The 18,903-nt window shown below is 46.2% G+C and overlaps 1 protein-coding gene across 2 annotated transcripts in view; it reads left to right on the top strand.

The window, feature by feature from the left end:
- Positions 1-18,903, top strand: part of ADCY2 (adenylate cyclase 2) — a 370,486-nt gene that overhangs the window by 9,851 nt on the left and 341,732 nt on the right. For both annotated transcript variants that reach the window (XM_080933614.1, XM_080933613.1), the window contains exon 2: positions 6,856-7,053. In XM_080933614.1, the coding sequence (XP_080789740.1) occupies positions 6,856-7,053 (198 nt within the window). The remainder of the gene's footprint in view (positions 1-6,855; positions 7,054-18,903) is intronic.

Below are 18,903 nucleotides of genomic sequence, written 5' to 3'. Positions count from 1 at the left end.
ACTGTGGACTGTACAAGTTACTTGTTTTGGTTGCTGTTGCTGGTGTCAATTGCCATCTTGACCCAATCAGAATCACCTAGAAGACTGTCTCAACACAGGACGGGCTGTCCGGATCAGTCTGGCCTGTAGACATGCCTCTGGGATTGTCTTGACTGCTTTAATTGTGGTGGGTGTACCCACTCCACTGTGGGCAACAGCCTTCCCCAAGTTTGGCCCTGGACTATGTAGTGTAGGGACATTGTGAGCTTTAGTAAATACACATGTCCACTGTTGCTCAATCCTGAGTGCTTGTGGTATAACTAATGGCTACACTGCTATGATGTTCTGTTACCCAGAATTTTAAGGCAGTATAGACCCCTTCTTCTCTAAGTTGCCTTTTGCCCGGGATCTTTTATTGTAGCTGTGGGAAGGAAGCTAGAATGGTCGGTTAACGTTTGTTTGGGGCATAGGTGATTAAAGTGACTTGTTTTTGTTTTGAGGGTTTTATCTCTTATTATTTATTAATTTATTTATTTGTGAGGCAGAATCTCATGTATTCCACACTGGCCTCAAAATTGCTATGTATTGAACTTAAACAGGTTCTCTTGCCAGTACCTGTACTGGTATTGCAAGTTGCAAGTGCATACCATCAAGGAAGGGAATTGTGTCAAGTTTCATGATAATTTCACAACAGAGGTGGATTACTGGGATGAACAGTTCTAATTCTATTGCTCTCCCATATTTCATATATTTCTTCAGAGATTAGCACAGGTTTCCCAAAGCATCAAACTCAGAACCCAGTGCTGCTCCGTGACGGGTACTCGTAGGTGCAAAGGAAGGATGGGGAAGCATTTCCCTGCATCTAGTTCACTTCTCTTGGTCTAGATATCCATAGACTGAAAATACATGTTAATGACATTTCAGCAGCTACCACAAATATAGAAAACAGCCTCATTAATACATCACCCCCGGCACCATCACTGTACCAAGAGAAACTTCCCATTGAAAGGGTTTAATAGCCTCATACTCTTTGAAATAATTGTTATGTGTGTGTGTGTGTGTTGCCTGCATGTATGTCTGTACACTAAGCATGTTTGCCTGGTGCTGGATACCCTGGGACTGGAGTTACAAATTGCTTAGGGGACTTGAACCCAGTTCCTCTGGAAGAGTAACCAGTGACCTTGGCATAAGCCATGTTTTCATCTTCTAGGTTCCACGCTTTTAGTTGGACCTTATTCCTGACTTCCCCTTATCCATTTAATTTTCAACACAGGGTTGTCTTAGATAGCACTGGGCATCTTAGATGGCATGGTGACTCTGTCACCCCTGGTGAATATTCATTTTCTTCTCAGGTCTGGTACCAAGCTATCAACTGTTTCTCAAAAGGGGAGTAATTATTGTCAGGTCATAACAATGACTCTCAAAGCGCCATCTTGGATCATTCAGGAAGTATGGGAAGATTAGCATGGCGGTTTACATCGGGCAGCCGGGATGGAGGAGCCCTGAAGAAGGGTCAGTGAGAATTTCTTACCTCTGTGTGGCTCCTGCCTACTGCAGCTAAGGTCTGCTCCGTGGTTGTCCACCAGCAGCCACAGCTGGAGACAAGTAGAGCCTCCAGTAAAATGAATGCCAAGCCCAGCGTCAGCTGTTCGAGAGCGCTGTCCATCCGCAGGTGCGTGTGACCGGGAAGACGTTTGGTGATGGCTCACTTGGTGCAATCTTTGCCTCCCAGACTCTTCTTCAGTCTGGCTCTAGCAGAGAACATAGAATCAAGGATATTCTGTGCAATTCAATTCCCAGCGAGACCAAACCCACGCAGGTGACAATCTATGCAGCCTTAGCATTTCCCGGTCACCACCACCACCCACGGCTGTTCCTGTAGCCACGAGACTAACACCGACTGTTTTCATGCTTTTGAAATTCAGTTCACGGTTTCTTCTTCCATCAAAGGTGATGCCATAGTTAACTTGCACGTAGGAGGCGTTTAATACGTGCTTTTCGTATAAGTTTCTAATTTGCACTATATGATGATCAAAGAACACAGGCTTGCAGGATAACTTCGAAGTTTTTTTACTTTTGAGCAAGTTACCCGATAGATAATGATCTTGAACATGGTACTGGTTGAACGAAGGATACGGCAGAGGCTAGGCAAGTGCGCTACCATCAACCAGCATTCCCTGTACAGTACATGATTGTTCTGAATGCCGTGTGCACTGGAAAAGACTTGTAAGAATATTGTCTTCCCTTGGTCTTTTGGCAAAGCTGTGCTTGCTACCTATGTTTACTGTTTGCATTGCTTGGTTCTGTTTTTGTCTCGTTTGCATGTTCCCATCGATAGCTCATGGGAGGTGCCAGAACCTTCTCTTCTGAGGAGACTGATTGGCTTTTCCTCTGTGTACATGGATGCTTTATGCTCTTTGATGGTGGTCATTAGCATGTTGAAGATGGTCACACTGGAGAAGAAGGGATTTTTTTCTATTACCTATGCATGTGAAAACAGGAATCTCCAGACACATACCTGTAGGGGATGAAGAGCCTAGCTGAGTGCAGGTTTTTGCTTTTGCTGTGTGAGAACGGCCACCGTGGTGTCTCTGTGTGGGACCCAGAGCCACAGAGTCTGCGGTGAAGAAGCTGACCAGGTGCTCAGCCTCCGACACTGCTGGACACAATGCACAATGCAGGTGCATTCCTGCTTTCAGGCTGACTTCAAAGCAATTCAGGGAAGTACTTTTAATAGAAAAGCATTACTTTATATTAGGGCATCCTTTACCATCATAGTGGAAACTAGCACTTTTAACAGGAGAAAAAAAAAAAAGACAGTGCCCAGGAAAAATGGAAACATAGCTAAACCGCCACTTGCCAGAGTAGTCTGGAAGAGATGAGGGGTGGTCAATAAAGGCGATGTGTGTTTAATCATCCTGGCGATCAGAATCCTTACGAAATTACTGGAAAGTGCATCAAAACTGAAGAACAACATTTTTGTATAGAGTGATAGGAGCCCATGATTGTTACCATAGATAATACCTTTCGGAAAGTTTTCTTTATGGAAGGCATTTTAGCACATCCCATTTTCTGGGCATTATACTTGCTTTTCCCCCTTTCTTCCTTCCTTCCTTCCTTCCTTCCTTTCTTTCTTTCTTTTTTTCTGTTTAAAAGGCATTTTAGTACAACTAAAGGCATTTAATTTTCTACATTTTGTTTCCTTTGCGATGCATGTTAACTTTTTTTTCACTAAGGAAAGAGAGGGTAGTGAAAATAAAAACAATTTAAGTCGATGATGCTTTGATGTTTTCATTCGATCGCTACAAGTGACTGACTATCTGCTGTGGAGTTTTATACTCTCGTCTTGCTTAAAACATCTCCATGGGGTAAGTCCATGGCTTATTTGTCAACCATGTGGGAAGAAAGAGAGCCATCTAATTTTAAGTCTAAGGGAATACCTTGCTTTCACTTACTCAGCCTTAAGAAAAATGCACGGTGCACCCGGCAAGACCTGGGGCAGAATGCAGTTTATGAGTTTTTACATGCTCTGATGAATGCCTGTCTCTGTCTTTCCTGACACTGTATAAAAGGTTCTATTTTGTGGAGCAGTCTCCATTAAACCCCACTCGGAGCTGGAGATCATCAGCAGATGCTGAATAAGTGGACACTGTCCTCTTCCTGTTTTTCAGTGGATCCAGGGTTGGGCAAGAGCTGGGTCTAGCCTCATGAGAAGCAGCTGACTATTCTGAGCTCTTGGCCATGTGGGGCCTTGGCTTGCTACCAGGCAGGTCTCACTGTGCAAAGTTGTTGCTGCTCTGCTAGTGTGCATAATGTTTCTGGTAAAGTTACCCACCTAGTGAGTAAGAGTGTACCCAACCACCCATTAGGATGCCACTGTGGTTCAGGGGCCTGCCTCCATCAAAGCATATTCAAAGTGGTAGTGTGCACTGAGCTGTAGTCATTAATTGTAAAACCTTGTAGAAAATACACACACACACACACACACACATATGAAATTATGTGTATACCTCATAATAGGACATCTACATGATACTCCTCCATGATACTTCTCCACCCAAGACTCAGGGATCATGGCAGAAGAAGGGGCAGAAAGATCATAGGCATAAATGGTTACAAAGAAGTGTTTTCAGAACAGGGCGGGGCAGTTGCATATATGAGTTACCAGCAGTTATGACATCATGACTGAATGGGCTCAGGCCACACAGAGATCTACCTTGGAGAGGAGAGGTGGGCATTAAGCCCTCCCACTAGCCAAGGAGCTATTTAGCAGTTGACAGCAACTGAGAGAGGGAGTCAGTTTTCTCTAAGGGCTTGGCCCCCTGCTGGGTTGATCTCCCTCCAGTGAAGGCCACACATCCAATAGGATGGGTCCAGAATAAACTGTTCTTGATGGATTAGAAAAATGCAGGCAGAGTCGGGTGGGGAGGGAGGTGGGGACAGCACTGGCAGAAGTGGGGGTGTGGGGGAATATGCTTAAGGATTGTGCAAACCAGCCACTCCACCACAGTGACTAATGGAAATGCCACCAAGATGCAAGTTGCTGCTAGTGATCCGACATTATAAAACAAAAAGAATAGAGACTTAATACTTAAACCACAAATAGCATAATCTCAGAGCCAAGTAAGGGAACAGATCTTAGTCATCTTTGCAGAGGACTCCTGGGGAGGATGCAGTGGGAAGGGCCCTGTGGACCCCTCTCTGTCTTCCTGTCCCCACAGCCCCTAGCCTTTGTTTTGCAGTTACGCATGTAAAAGCCAGTTGAATACAGTCTCTTGACTTAATTAATGAGACAAATGAAAACCTATTCTGGACAACTAGCCTTGTGGCTATTTTGGCTCATTGTGTGGCTGGTTGTTCTTTCTCAGCTCAGTTGGTTCACTGCGACAGGGTTAATAGGAAGTCAGTTTTCATGGCCCCATGAGTGAGCAATCATAGTCCCCATCAGGTTACATTCAAATGCAGAGCTACCAGGTACTGAGTATGTTGGCTTCTAGCTTTGTGCCTGCTGGGCTCTCATAGCCTAGGGGTTGTTCATACCCTTTGCAAAAACTGTCTCAGTGTCTGGGGTAAGAAGAAAACTTAGAGATGTGATAGTGGGTGAAGAAATCAGTGGGTTGAGAGAGTAGGCAGGGAGTAAGATTTGAAACACTGGTTCTTCTGGCCTGTGCAAAGACACCCCTGGCTCTTTTAAACTTCTGTCTGCTCCAGGCAGAGGGCTGGGTTCTCATGGCCCAGAACTGCAGTGGTTCCCTGGCCTAGAGTTCTGCGTTCTCGGTAATTTGCCAGCTCTTCCGCTTTCTCAGTTTTCAGAGGCACTGGCATGGGGCCTCAAGGACTCATACAAGGATCAAAGGCATCTAAACACGTCAGTGTTAAACATGGAAGCGCCACGGGCACGGCGTATTTATCCCGTTCGTCTTGCTGCCTTCCTACATGTATCTTGTAACAGACTTGTAGCCAAAGAGCTCAGGAAATGGAGTCAGCAGGAAGGTGTCTAGGGCTCAGTGCTGCTTGGATTCCATGCAGGGCTTGGCTGCTCTGTTCTGCTCTGTGGTTAGTTGCTTGGGGTTTGGATGTCTCCAGTGTGAGGCTACTAGCGGGAGAGAGTGACTGTGTGCCCCAGATCACCATAGGTGTCCTCCAAAAGCTGAAAAACCTTATTTTACTGTTCTCTCTTCCTTCTTAAGATTTCAGTGGAGTCCTTATGGTCTGGGCCACGTGGGGATTAATAAGCCTACAATTCATGTGCTAGTGACTGTAGACACATGGGTGAGGATTAAAGACATTTGTTTTATGTTCTGTCCCTTAGTGAGTGTCGACCACGGCAGGACTCAGCCAGCTACAGGGATTTCAGTTTCAATCTTTTCTGGTATAATCAAAAGGAATAAAGTGATTATGGCATGATTCTGGTGTTGTATATAATTGAAGTAAATATGTGTGTGGGGGGGACGGGAAGAGTGAGGGGGAGAGGGAGGGGGAGAGGGAGGGGGAGAGGAAGGGGGAGGGGAAGAGGGAGAAGGAGAAGAGGGGGAAAGGGAAAAGAAGGGGGAGGAGGGGGAGAAGGAGGGGGAGAGAGAGAAGGGGGAGGAGGGGGAGAGGGAGGGGAGGAGGGGGGAGAGGGTGGAGAGAGAAACAAAATAAGTATTAGCATTCAGAAATTAATTTAGAAAATGGCACCACTAAGAGGGTAATAATAAATAAATGCCCATTTCCTTTTCAAGTAGCAGCACTAGAGGGGTGGGGGGGGGGAAGGTTCCAGGGTACTCTCTTACATTCTTCCCGTACGCAGACTTCTATATTTACCACTTTTTGTTCCTTTCCTATTAACCCGTGATCCCTTTAAAATAATAATTGTCATGCATTAAAATAAACGCTAATCACTGTGGACATGGAAGTAATTCAAGTGTGGTTCTTCTTTTAAAAAAAATAAAATAAAACATTTCAAATCCATCTGGTGACTTAGTTTCCGGAGAGCACAGTATTTATGATCCTCTAATTCAGGCAGAGAGGCTGACAGATCTTACTTTCCCCTGGTTTGGATGGGATTGTGCAAGCATCCACTCACTTCTCTTGGTGTTGATTCTGTTATAAAATCTACTTCTTCATTTTTCTGGAAAAATGGGGCTCTGACTATTTTGCTAGTTTAACTGGCCAGCACTGCATGATCTATTTAGAAAAAACAACAAACAAACAAACAAACAAAAAAACATGGTCATTCAATGTAAAACTTGGAATTTCTTTAAAACTTCAAGCTGTTCTACTTTGGAAATGGCTTTCAGCCCCACGGGCTTGACACTGATCGACACTGGAGCTGTTTTCTCATATGTCCTCCCCACTCTGCCTCTGACAGCATCTTTGTGGTTCTCTCCGCAGGAGGTAGAGGATCATGTGGCATTCTTAATAACGGTTCCCACTGCCCTGGCCATTTTCTTCGCCATATTCATCCTTGTCTGCATCGAGTCTGTGTTCAAGAAGCTGCTCCGAGTGTTCTCACTGGTGATTTGGATATGTCTGGTTGCCATGGGATACCTGTTCATGTGCTTTGGAGGGACCGTGTCCGCCTGGGACCAGGTAAGAAATCACACGCCTTTGCGGATTCTATCTCTGGGCCTGAATTCAAGCCTTACTTTGGTTATATAGACTTCATCCTTGACTTGACTCAATGAAAGACATGAAGATTTAAACTATGTTTATCTTTTCATTGACACTTAATGACTAAATATTATGGATCATAATGTGACACTTTGATGTGATCTGTAAGGTGATAAAGTCAAGGTATTTAGCATATCTAATTAGCATATCAACACCTGGCTGGATTAGCTCTTTTGAAGTGAGATATTATGAACAGACATTTTTGAGACAGAGTCTTACTGTGGAGCCATGGCTGACCTAGAGCTCACCACATGGGCCAGGGCAGGCTCAGATTCTCATGTTCCTATGCCTTTGAATTCAAGCTTTGGGATGAAAGGCATGGACCTCAACACTGGGCTCTTTTTAGCCATTTTGATATATCTAATCTTTTAACAATTTTGAGATATCTAATCTATCATTATTGACTGAAGTCAACATACTGAGCAATTAAAAAAATCACCAAATCTCATTCTTCCTGTCCAGCTAAAAATGAAATAATCCAGGAACAAGGAAGAAAGTCCTTTGAGTTGTCTACTGAGGAGGCTCCTGGTAGCAGAGTCATGTCTGTTGGAATCAATCAGTGCTGGCAGTGGGGTTGGGCTGGTCCCTGGTCCTTTGTTTGGATAGTGCAGCCACTGTTGGTGCAGTCTGGAGTTTACCCCCATTCTGTAGTGCGCTCTGACGTCCCCAGACTGGTTAACACACGGATTCCTTCTCACACTCAATTTCTTTGAAAAGTCAGACTCCAGCAACCCTGCTTTTCTACCAACACCATCACATCCTGTGAGTAAGCTTGCTTCCTATTCCTGCTGCAAACTAACACCCATTTCACTCCTGCTTCAAGCTCTTGACTTAGAATCTGCCCGTGTCTGGCTGATGTCATGTCTTCACAGTATGGTCTAGCCAGAGATGTTACTCAGCACTTCTGCTGTGTGAGTGGTTCCTCTCAGCAGCTGTCTGATGGCTTGGTTGAATGATGTATTGTGCAGGGAATAGGTATGGACTGAGGACAGTTAGACAAGATGCCAGCTTAGTTTTTATAAATAAAACCCAAGGGACAGGGAGAGGAGGGGAGGGAGAGAGGGAGAGAGAGATTGATTCAATAGCTCTGAGGTGGCTTTTCACAGGTAGTAGAAGAGAAGGTTCTAGAAACAGAAGGCCAAGAAGCTTTGGGCTGAGGAAAACAGAGAGGATCAACCTCATCAGAGGCTAATGGAGACCCGAGGTCAAGATGGGGATGGGCAGACACGCACATCGGAGACTGTGTTCTTAGTGTGCCTTATTACAGACCCCTGGCTGAACCCTATGACACAGAGTATAGTGGGCTCCACCAATCTGTGCTTATGTGAGCACCACCACACTGTTAACTGTCCTTGGGTGACATGTTCTGTTGCAGAGGTAAGGCCCAGCTGAATGAATCAAGTGTGTTTCACTCTAAAATGGCACTGTTGTGGTGGACCCAGGGAACAGGGGACGGCTTTACCTCCTTTTAACTGTTCTCCTCTGCTGTCTTTGGTTTATATAGACCAGGCGCACCAGACTACTCATGAGAGCTCAGGTCCCTGTGTTCACGTTAATCCACAGCTAACACTGGATTGAGAGCTATCAAAGGCACCTTGCTGCTGGATGGTGTGAGCTGGTGCCAGTGCCCCTCATGTTAGTAGAATCACTTCATAGGACACCTCCTAGTGTCCTTTATGGAAGGCAAAGGTCCCCTTCTAGCCCATTGCTGTATATTTCCATGCAAATCTCAGAATCGGTTTGTCATATTCAATGGAGCACCAGTTGGTGTCTGGAGTTATAGTTTATTGAATTATTAACATTTTTCTTTGCATGAAACTAAAGCTCAAGAATCGATGGGGGGAGAACCTTGAATTAATAAAAGAACACCTAGAAATTTCAGACTTCCCTGTAGATCTCTTCCCAGTCTGAAGATCTTTTATGTCTAAGACTTTTACTTCATTATAGAACTAGCAAATTTTCCTGGATTTATTCCAAGGTCCCTAAAGGTTATTTATTTATTTATACCTCAGACGTAGCCCCCTCCCAACATCACATCCCTACAGAGTCTCTTTTATCCCCTTCCCCTTCCCCTTTGAAAGGGTGGGGTCCCCTGGGTATCATCAGGCCCTGGAGTATCATTAGGCCGTAATCTTCAGGGTTAAGGCCTCTTCTCCCACTGACTAAAGCAGCCCTGTTGGGGAAAGGCCAGCCATTTCCTATATTCCCTTTTATCCCTCCACTGGGATCCTGCTTGGCTACAGGAGGTGTTGTCTTCAGCTTCCATGTTCCCACTGTTAGGAATCTGCTAAGGTAACCCACATGACTCCTCCTCTCCCATCCCTAATCTCCAGGACTTCCTAGAGATTTCCCTCATCCCCTGAATATACGGATTTGGATTTCCATTCATTCTCCTGGCCCTCTCTCCCATCTCTCCCCACACCTAATCCTGACCCCCTTCCCCATTCTCCTCCCCATCCCACTCCCACCCAGTTCTCTCCCTTCCTCTGCCTCCTATGACTATTTTATTTCCCCTCTAAGTGAGCTTCAAGCCTCCTTGCTTGGGCTTTAACTTCTTTGGGTCTGTGGGCTGTATCAGGAGTACCCCGTACATTATGGCTAATACCCACTTACTTGTGAGTACATGTCCTTTTTGGTCTGAGTTACCTCACTCAGAGTGATATTTCCAAGTTCCATCCATTTGCCTGCAACATCCATGATGTCTTTGTTTTTAATAGCTGAAGAATATTCCATTTCGCAAATGTACCACATTTTCTGTATCCATTCTTTGGTTGAAGGACATCTGGGTTGTTGCCAGTTTCTGGCTATTATAAATAAATAAGGCTGCTATGAACATAGTGGAGCATGTGTCCTTGTTATATCTTGGAGAGTCTTTTGGGTCTATGCCCAGGAACAATAGAGCTGGGTCTTCAGGTAGGACTAGTTCTAATTCTGTGAGAAACCGCCAGGTTAATTTCCAGAGGGGTTATACCAGCTTTCGATCCCACCAGCAATGGAGGAGTTTTCCTGTTTCTTCATATTCTGCATCAATCAGAATGGCTAACATTAGGAACTCAAGTGGCAGCATATGCTAGGGAGAAAGAGTCCCTAAAATTTTTTGCTGTTGTCTTACGAATGGAATTTTGAAATTACCATTTCTCCTGCCAGTTTTGTCATGTCTATTGTTCTTGTCCTTGCCCAACTTATAACATACATAAAGGTAACGTTGTATAGGCTGAGCATGTTATATTTAGGAATATATATATATATGGATATACATATATGCATGCAACAGAAATTAGTGACAAGAGAGGCCGTGAATTTGAAAAAGGAGACATGTATGCGAGGGTTTGGAGGAAGGGGATGTTTCTGCAGACATAGCTGTGCCTGCTTCTGGCTCTCACTTCAGGGACAATGCTCAGTAAAGGTGCACAGCTGGAACCCATGGCTGTAGCTGTCAAGACTGTCAGGGGGGCACGTCTTGTGTTGTGGGTCTGTTTACAACCCCACACTAGAGCAGAGATGCTTCATGCTCTATTCCTACACAGAAAACTGAAATCTCTCCCCGGTCCTCCTGACACATTCAGCTAGGATGAAGATTTAAGTTGAAGTCATTGTCTTAAATCATCTGAATGTATCCTCTGGTGTTCTTTAATAGATATGCCAGAGATGTGAGTCCCTCCCTGAACACTGGCCCTCTGAAAGTGTTTCAGTCAGTTTACCCTGCTTCAGAAAATGCAGAACCACTCTGCCCTTAGAAAAATTCAGTCTCTTCTTTTAAAATCTTTATTGCATTGGAATTATTTAATTCATTTATCTACTTATTTATTTTTACTTATTCATGTATTCTGGCTCACTCCTTCAGGTCATCCCCTCCCACAATCTTTACTCCCCTCCCCCTCCCATTCTTGTATGAGAGGGTGGAGTATACCCTCACCCTGTCACATCAAGTTTCTGCGGGGCTGGGCACATGCTCTCCCACTGAGTCCAGACAAGGCAGCCCAGCTAGGAAGCATATGCCACAGACAGACAACAGCTTTTGGGGTAGTTAGGGTTTTACTGCTGCGAACAGACATCATGATCAAGGCAACTTTTATAAGGACAACATTTAATTGGGACTGGCTTACAGGTTCAGAAGTTCAGTCCATTATCATCAAGGTGGGAACATGGCAGCATCCAGGCAGGCATGGTACAGGAGGAGCTGAGAGTTCTACATCTTCATCTGAAGGCTGCTAGCAGAATACTGGCCTCTAGGCAGCTGGTACAAGGGTATTAAAAGCCATGCCCACAAGGCCACACCTACTCCAACAAGGCCACACCTCAAAACAGTGCCACACCCTGGCTTATACAAACCATCACACCCCAGCTTCAGTCGTTTGGGAACCACATGAAGATCAAGCTTTACATCTGCTACGTATGTGCCAGGCAGTCTAGGGTCAGCCCATGTGTGCTCTTTGGTTGGTGGTTCATTCTCTGATGCTGTTGGTTTTCCTATGGAGTTTCTATCTGCTTTAGGGCCCATAACTCTTCTATAAGAGTCCCCAATCTCCACACACTCTTTGGCTGTGAGTCTCTGCATCTGTCTGAGTCAGCTGCTGTGTGGAGCTTCTTAGAGGACAGCCATGCTAGACTTCTGTCTGCAGATATAACAGAGTATCATTGATAGCGGCAGGGACTGGTGCTCACCCATATGACAGGTAAGTAGAGCAGTCCTCCATTGCTGGAGAGAGTGCAAACTTGTACAACCACTTTGGAAATCAATTTGGCTGTTTCTCAGAAAACTGGGAGTAATTTTACCTCAAGACCCAAATATACCCCTCCTGGGCATATACCCAAAAGATGCTCTACCATACTACAAGAACACTTGCTCAACTATGTCCATAGCAGCTTTGTTTGTAATACCCAGAAACTGGAAGCAACCTAGATGTCCCTCAATGGAAGAATGGATGAAGAAAATGTGCTCCATCTACACAATGGAATACTACTCAGCTATTACAAACATAGTCATTTCTTAGTGTGGTGAAGCTAGCATCGGAAAGGAGTGCCCCACAGGAGCATTTTCTAGAAGACCTGAGAGAGCTATGAAAATCGCTCCCTTCCTGTTCATTGGTTCTCATGGAGATGCTGCACACAGATCTCAGTCAGAGGAAAAGCTGGAAAACCCCCAGAGTAGCTCTTTTGTCTTTTCCTTGAAATCATGGACAGCACGGCAGTAGCACAGCAGTGACACGGCAGTTACACAGCAGTAACATGGCAGTGGTATTGATAATGTTTGCTGAGAATGGGTGTGGCGTTATCACAGGGCCTCAGTGGCGTGCACACAGTCTGGTGATCCGAGCATCAACTGACAGTGTCGTGAACTGAGCATCAGTTGGCAGACAGCCTTCTGGACACAAGGCTGACTTTCTCTTTTCTCCCTTAAGTCAAGGCTTCAGTGATCCTGCTTAGCCCTCAGTGTCATCACACATTACGTCATGCTCTCTCATGGACAAAGCTCAGTAAATGCAGGCACTTTAAGGAGTCTGTGCATCTAAGCACAGAGTTAGCCACACAGTCCTTAGCCACCCCAGCGGGAGACAAGACTTGGCCAGATCCTACTGTGTGCTTCCCTTGCTTAGCTTGTCCTGCTTCTCACACAGTAGGCACTCTCGCCTGACCTGCTCTGCTCCTGAGGTGGGTGGTGAGGGATTTCATTCAGGCTGAGATGCTGTTAAAAGAGGGACTTGGGACACAAGAGGACTGACTTCAAAGGTTGTGAGGTTAGCACAGGGACCCCAATGGAGGAGCTAGAGAAAGGACTGAAGGAGATGAAAGAGTCTGCAACCTTATGGGAAGAACAACATTATCAACCAACCAAATCCTCCAGAGCTCCCAGGGACCAGAACATCAACCCATGAGCACACATGGAGAGACCCATGGCTCCAGCGGAATATGTAGTAAAGAATGGATGGCGTTGTCTGGCATCGATGGGAGGAGAGCCTGTGGTCCTGTGAAGGTTCGTTTCCCCAGTGTAGGGGAATGGCAGGGTGCTGAGATGGGAGAGGGTGGGTGGGAGTGGGAGCACCTTCATGGAAGCAAGAGGAGGGAGGAAGGGGAATGGGAGGGGGAGGGGATAACATTTGAAATGTAAATACATAAAATATCCAATAAAAAAATTTAAAAGGGGGGTAGGTAACCTCACTGTCTCTGGTGGGGTAAAAATGGGAGATTTGTGCAGCCCTGAGAAAGTACAGGCACATCAAAGGGTGGGAAGCTCTGGGTAATCTTGTCACACAACTAAATAGCTTCACAAGAATACCTGGGGGAAGAGGACCACAGAAGGACACTGGCAACTGATGTGTGTGGGGGGCTTTCCTATTTGTTTCAGGTAGCTATGGTAAGTGCAGGTTTACAGTGCTGCTGTTGTAGCTGCTGCTGCTTTGCTTGGGCTTTGATGCTCTGGAAGCCAGGGAGGTGAGCTGCGTCCTATTTGCATTTTGCCTGGAAGTCTTTGCTGTCCACCCCGGGCTCTGAGTGCCTTCTGGCAACATTGCCTGTCATCTTCGGATTAAAAGGGCCCGAAGCATTATGAGCTTGAAACCAGCTCAGGAACAGACAAGGCATAATTTCCATCCTGACATAAATGGGACACTTTTTGTTTTGAAGAGCTCGGTGAAGATGTGCAGGAACATCTTTTCTTTACCTTTAACACATCTCTCAGCCAGGCATCAATCTGCTCCCGGGAGCCTGCTGTAGGCCAAGGACTGGGAGCCGAGGGGCTACCGATGTCCCAAGAGTGAGAGGGACCTGAAGAAGTGCCATGGAGGCCGACAAATGAGCTGGTTGGAAAGAGTAGTGCTTGCTCTGTGATGGATGCTGGTCCAGGATTCTGGGATTGCCGTCACCAAGAACCAAACCAGCTGAGCTGTGTTTCATGGATGAGATGTATTGTTCTAAGCTCTGAAGCCTGAAACCGAGGTGGGGCTGGGCCACACTTTCTCAGTGAGGAACTCCTTCCTTACCTGTTCCAGCTCCTGGTGTGACCATGACAACTGGACGTTCTGTGTCTCCCCTCGGTGCTCTCCCAGGGTGTCACCGTGTGCCTCTCCTCCCTTTATTATAAGAACACAAATCACCCGGGACGTGAAGCCTTTAAGCTGTTCCGTCCTCATTTCATGGTACCCGTAAAGGCCCTGTTTCCAGGCTGGTTCTAACTAGCTATATTCAGTTGTGCCGGGATTTAGGAACTGATTTCAGGGTATAGTATTCAACCCTTGCCAGATTTTAGTTTCTCCGTTGTCCATGTTGCCCCTGGGGAAGCACTTCCCTCCAGTCGGTTGCTTCCTCTCCTGCATCACTGTTCCTGCTATTGCTTGCACTTTCCTTTAGACTGAAGGTTCGCTGGAGAAGGGGACTCATGTGAAGGAGGTTAGGGTTCTTCCCTTTCAAACCACTGTCTGTTGGGCATTAGAGATGTTCTCGTGTGACTATCCAATGAAGTACATCCACACCGATGGGCCTAAGGAGACAATGACCTGCTGTGGAGACAAGGGGGAATTCTCTCTACTGTTTATACTTCACAGGACCCTGGCTGACCTCTGTATGCCCCAGGAACAAATGCGCTGCCTTTTGATTCCTGTGAAAATGGCGCTGGGTGCACTTCTCCTGCCTAATATTGTCCAAGAGGCATCTTCAGTGCTCACTGTGGAGCCCGAGTTTTTAAGTGGTGTCGTACTTGGTGAATGTCTGACAAGAGCAAGCCTCTCCTCAGCTGATGGCCATCCCATTTTCTTGAGGCAGGAATGGCATGCAGAAGGCTGGTGATGAGGTGAGCTCTAGGCAGGACTGAGGACCAGAATGGCGGGTGCATATGCAGCTACTACCAGCCAGTCAGAAGAGTTGCGTCCTGTTCCCCTGCGTGTTTTCCATATGGAGAGTGAGGTTAGACCCTGCTCCCAAGCCTCCTCTCAGCTGTGGCAGGAAGTGCTGAATGCAATGGTGTAGGCTTGCTATGCTTGGAGGGCTGACTTCATCCCTTCAAAAGCAAGGGGCTTTCCTGGCTCTCTTACCTTAAAAGATGTGTGTTTCCTTATGAAAACAGTAGATCTACGGCAGCCATGGTCTCTTTAAAAGTTGGTAAAAAGGAGAAAGTAAAGGCCTTCTGTGGCCTTTGAAGTGGTAGAACATCAGCCTGTGTCCCCTACTGTGCTGGCTTTAAGGCTGCTGTCAACGTGTTCCCACTTGCAAATCACCTTGCATGCAAATGGCAGGAGAAAGCCCGCCCTTCCCCCTCTGAGCCCTTCACTGGATGCCCAGGAGGCCCTTCTTCATGCACCAAGACAACAGTACTCCAGGCATTTTGTACTATGCATGGAGCACAGATCTGAGAAAAACTAAAAGGTAGCTGCAGCTAAAAACAAAGCCGAAGGAGTTTGTTTTAAAGTGGCAGAGCCCACTCTGCTGGGATGTGAGTTTTAAGGACACATACTGGGTAGACCAAGCCTGCTGTACAGTTATTTTGGGATCCCACACAACTCTGGCTGTTTAGAGTGGAGGCAGCCTTTCTGAATTCTCCCTCCTGTGGGTTCTAAGCAGCATGTGGGGAAATTGTCCTGGCCTCTCAGTGATGCCCTGCTGTGCCCCACACTGGGCTTTCACAGACCCTGTCTCATTGGCTACCTGTTTCTGTTGATGCCCTCAGCCTCCTCCTTCTCCCTCTAGAGATTTTCTTCAAAGGCCATTAGACAGTCTGTACTGGTCTCATCTCTGTTCTTCCATGAGACACAAACCCCACCCTCTATCCAATGCACATTTTATCTTTTTTTTTTTTTTTTTGATGTGTGTAATGCATATATCTTATGTTATTATGAGCGGGCAATAATGTGTACGGGCCACAGTGTACACGTGGAGGTCAGAGGTGAGCCTCAGCTGTGGGTCCCCCCCTCCACCTCATTTGAGACAGCTCTTCTTGCAGGGATGGCTGTGTGTTCTTGAGCTTCTGTAGACTCTGTCATGTCATCTCACCACAGAGTGCTACCATTGGCAGATGTGTGCTCCTGTGCTGGCTTCGTGTGACTGATGGGCATCGAGATCCAGAGCTTCAGTCACATCACCCAGCACCCAGTGCACTCCCATCAACAGAGCTAAATGCATGACCGGATCCTAACTGCAGTGTAAAGACTACATGATTCAGTACCCCACCACCACATGCTACCAGATGTAAAAAGTTATAGAAAATAATAAATGGATGAATGAATGAATGAGTGTACAAAGAACATAACAGCCTACTTAACTCTACCACCAAACAGCTTGGAAATATGCCCAGGCTTCTCCCCTCACCAGGCCTTGAGCATACATACCTAACTTCTTTATCACTACCAACTGTCATTACTTGCATTGAGCTGCTGGGAAAACTTAGCTCCAGAGAACTTAAGAGAACTATATGAAGCTGAATGACAGTAAGAGACCAGGCATTCACACCTGGCATTCACACCTGGCATTCACACCTGGCATCCACACCTGGCATCCACACCTGGCATCCACACCTGGCATCCACACCTGGCATCCACACCTGGCATTCACACCTGGCATTCACACCTGGCATCCCAGTAGCAGTGAAGCTTACCCACTGATGCTTGTGCTGGAGCTTACTGTTTGATGTGGAATTCTGAACTGTTTGCCTCCAGCCGAGTTTGGGTTGGAGACTCAGAGACTCCTCATGGCACTTGGGAGGGTTCTGGGATGTCAAAGCAGACTGATACAACTCCGAGTTGCCAGCTGAGATTTTTATTTGGAGGCCACTTCCTCCACTTTCCGTAAGAGATATGGGACCCAGTAGAAGGAGGAAGACATCCATGTAGTCTGTGGTATGTGTGTGCACAGGCACAACTCTGTACACAGCAGAGACCACTGTTATTTGGGAATCAAGTGTTGGTTTTAGACTGAAACTGAAATTCTCCTTCGCTGCATCAGATTTCTTATAAGGCAGCCTTTTCTCTGTCAGTTTGGGGCTGTGAGGAAGCACCCGGCACACGGGCTTGCACATAGCGGAGCTGCCAGAAGAGAGGGGAGTGAATCCTTATGAAGACGCTGGAGCATCAAGTTCTCAGGAAACAATATAACTTCCTAGTTCAAATGATTTCCTATTAAGAGTTGCTAAGCAACACCTCACTCAGCTCTTCCAGTGTTCCCCGTTTCAGGCTTCCTTTTCTCCATGGCCACTAGTGTCTTCCTTCCCTGACTCAGACAGGAAAGAGCAAAGAACATAACTCAGATGCACGGCTGTGTTCTCACAGAAAGGCCTGCCCCTGATACTCTCATCCCACCCCCCAGGGCCATGGGCTACCTAGTGCTCATTCTTAGCTGAGCTCTAACTTGCAGACTAACAGACATTGACAGATGGGTGGGTGTAACTCACTGGCAGGGTTTGTCCTGCTAACTCTGCTTTCCTCTTCCTCTGGTTGGAGCTTTCTGCTGTCTTGCTTATGGCCCCTGTGCCCAACTAACTCCCATCTCCTAGAAAGCTTGATAGACCCAGGAAAGGAGGTATGGGTGTGTACCTGTAGAAAACCCCCCAGGGGTGGAGAGAAAGAGAAGGAGCACTTGTATTACTCACTTTTACTGTTGCTTTGACTGGGTGCATAGGGAGGAGGGTCACTATGCTTGCTCAAGGGAACCGTCCATCACAGTGGGGATGATGTGGCACTGGAGGCAGTCCTCAGCTTGCAGTGGAGTGTGGGGGTGCTTGCTCATGGCTGGGCAGATCTGGGAGCACAGAGGGGCATCCAGTGCACAGCTGGCTTCTTTCCATTTTAATTTAGCCCAGGACTGCAGTGCATGGGTTGGTGCTGCTGCTGCAATGAGGGCGATTCTCCCCACCTCCTCAATCCTTTCTGGAAACATTCTCACAGACACACCCAAAGGTGTGCTTCACTAATGCCAGAGGTATTTCTTAATCCAATTAGCTAAACAACCGAAGCTAACCAACCATTAAAATTAAACTCAGTGGGTCACACACACGGAAGACATGAAAATGAGAGGGGGCTTGTCAGGAAGAAGGGTTTTAATAGGAGAGGGTGTGGGTTGAGAGAGGATCATGGGGCGAGAAAGACTAAGAACCATTCTGTACATGTATGAAACTATCAAGGGAGAAATACACAATGGAGGAAACAGAAGATGCAGATCTAGAAAGTTCTATTCCAAGTTCCATGTGTCCTCTTTTCTCTTTCCTTTTCCCCTTTCTTTCTTCTTTCCTTTCTTTTTTCTTCCTTTCTTCTTTTCCCCTTTCCTTCCTTTTTTCTTATCTCCTTTCTTTTCTCTCTTCCTTTTTTCCTTCCTTTCCTCTTTTCTTTCTTCTTTTACTTCCTTCTTTCCTTTCCTTTATTCTTTTCCTTCCTTCTTTTTTTCCTTCTTCCTTCCTCTTTCCTCCCTTCTTTCCTTTCTTTTTTGAGATAGAATTTTCCTGTACATCCCAGGCTATTCTCAAACTCAGTGAAGCGATTTCCTCTAAGTCTGATGGGACCATGACTATCGTGAAACAGTTGGCTATGGTAACTTGAATAGGTACTTTCCTCACACAGTCATGATAATGGAATAAGCCAAAGGACACAGTGATAGTGGTGGGAATATCAGGCTGTTCACACCCCTCAGGGACTTGAGGAATAGTTGGAAGCCACCACACTCTCCCCAGCTGCATGTGGTCTTGGGGTTGTAAAATATGTCATATGTGGCAAGTTAGCTGGAGCTTGGGACCCTAATGGCACAGCTTTACTGAGTCCTTCATTGCAAGAGTGAGACTTTTAATGACACTAA

This window comes from Micromys minutus, assembly GCF_963924665.1.
Source record: "Micromys minutus genome assembly, chromosome: 20".
Classification (NCBI taxonomy): domain Eukaryota; kingdom Metazoa; phylum Chordata; class Mammalia; order Rodentia; family Muridae; genus Micromys; species Micromys minutus.
The sequence above is the reverse complement of the archived record's forward strand: the minus strand, read 5'-3'. Positions and strand labels throughout refer to the sequence as shown.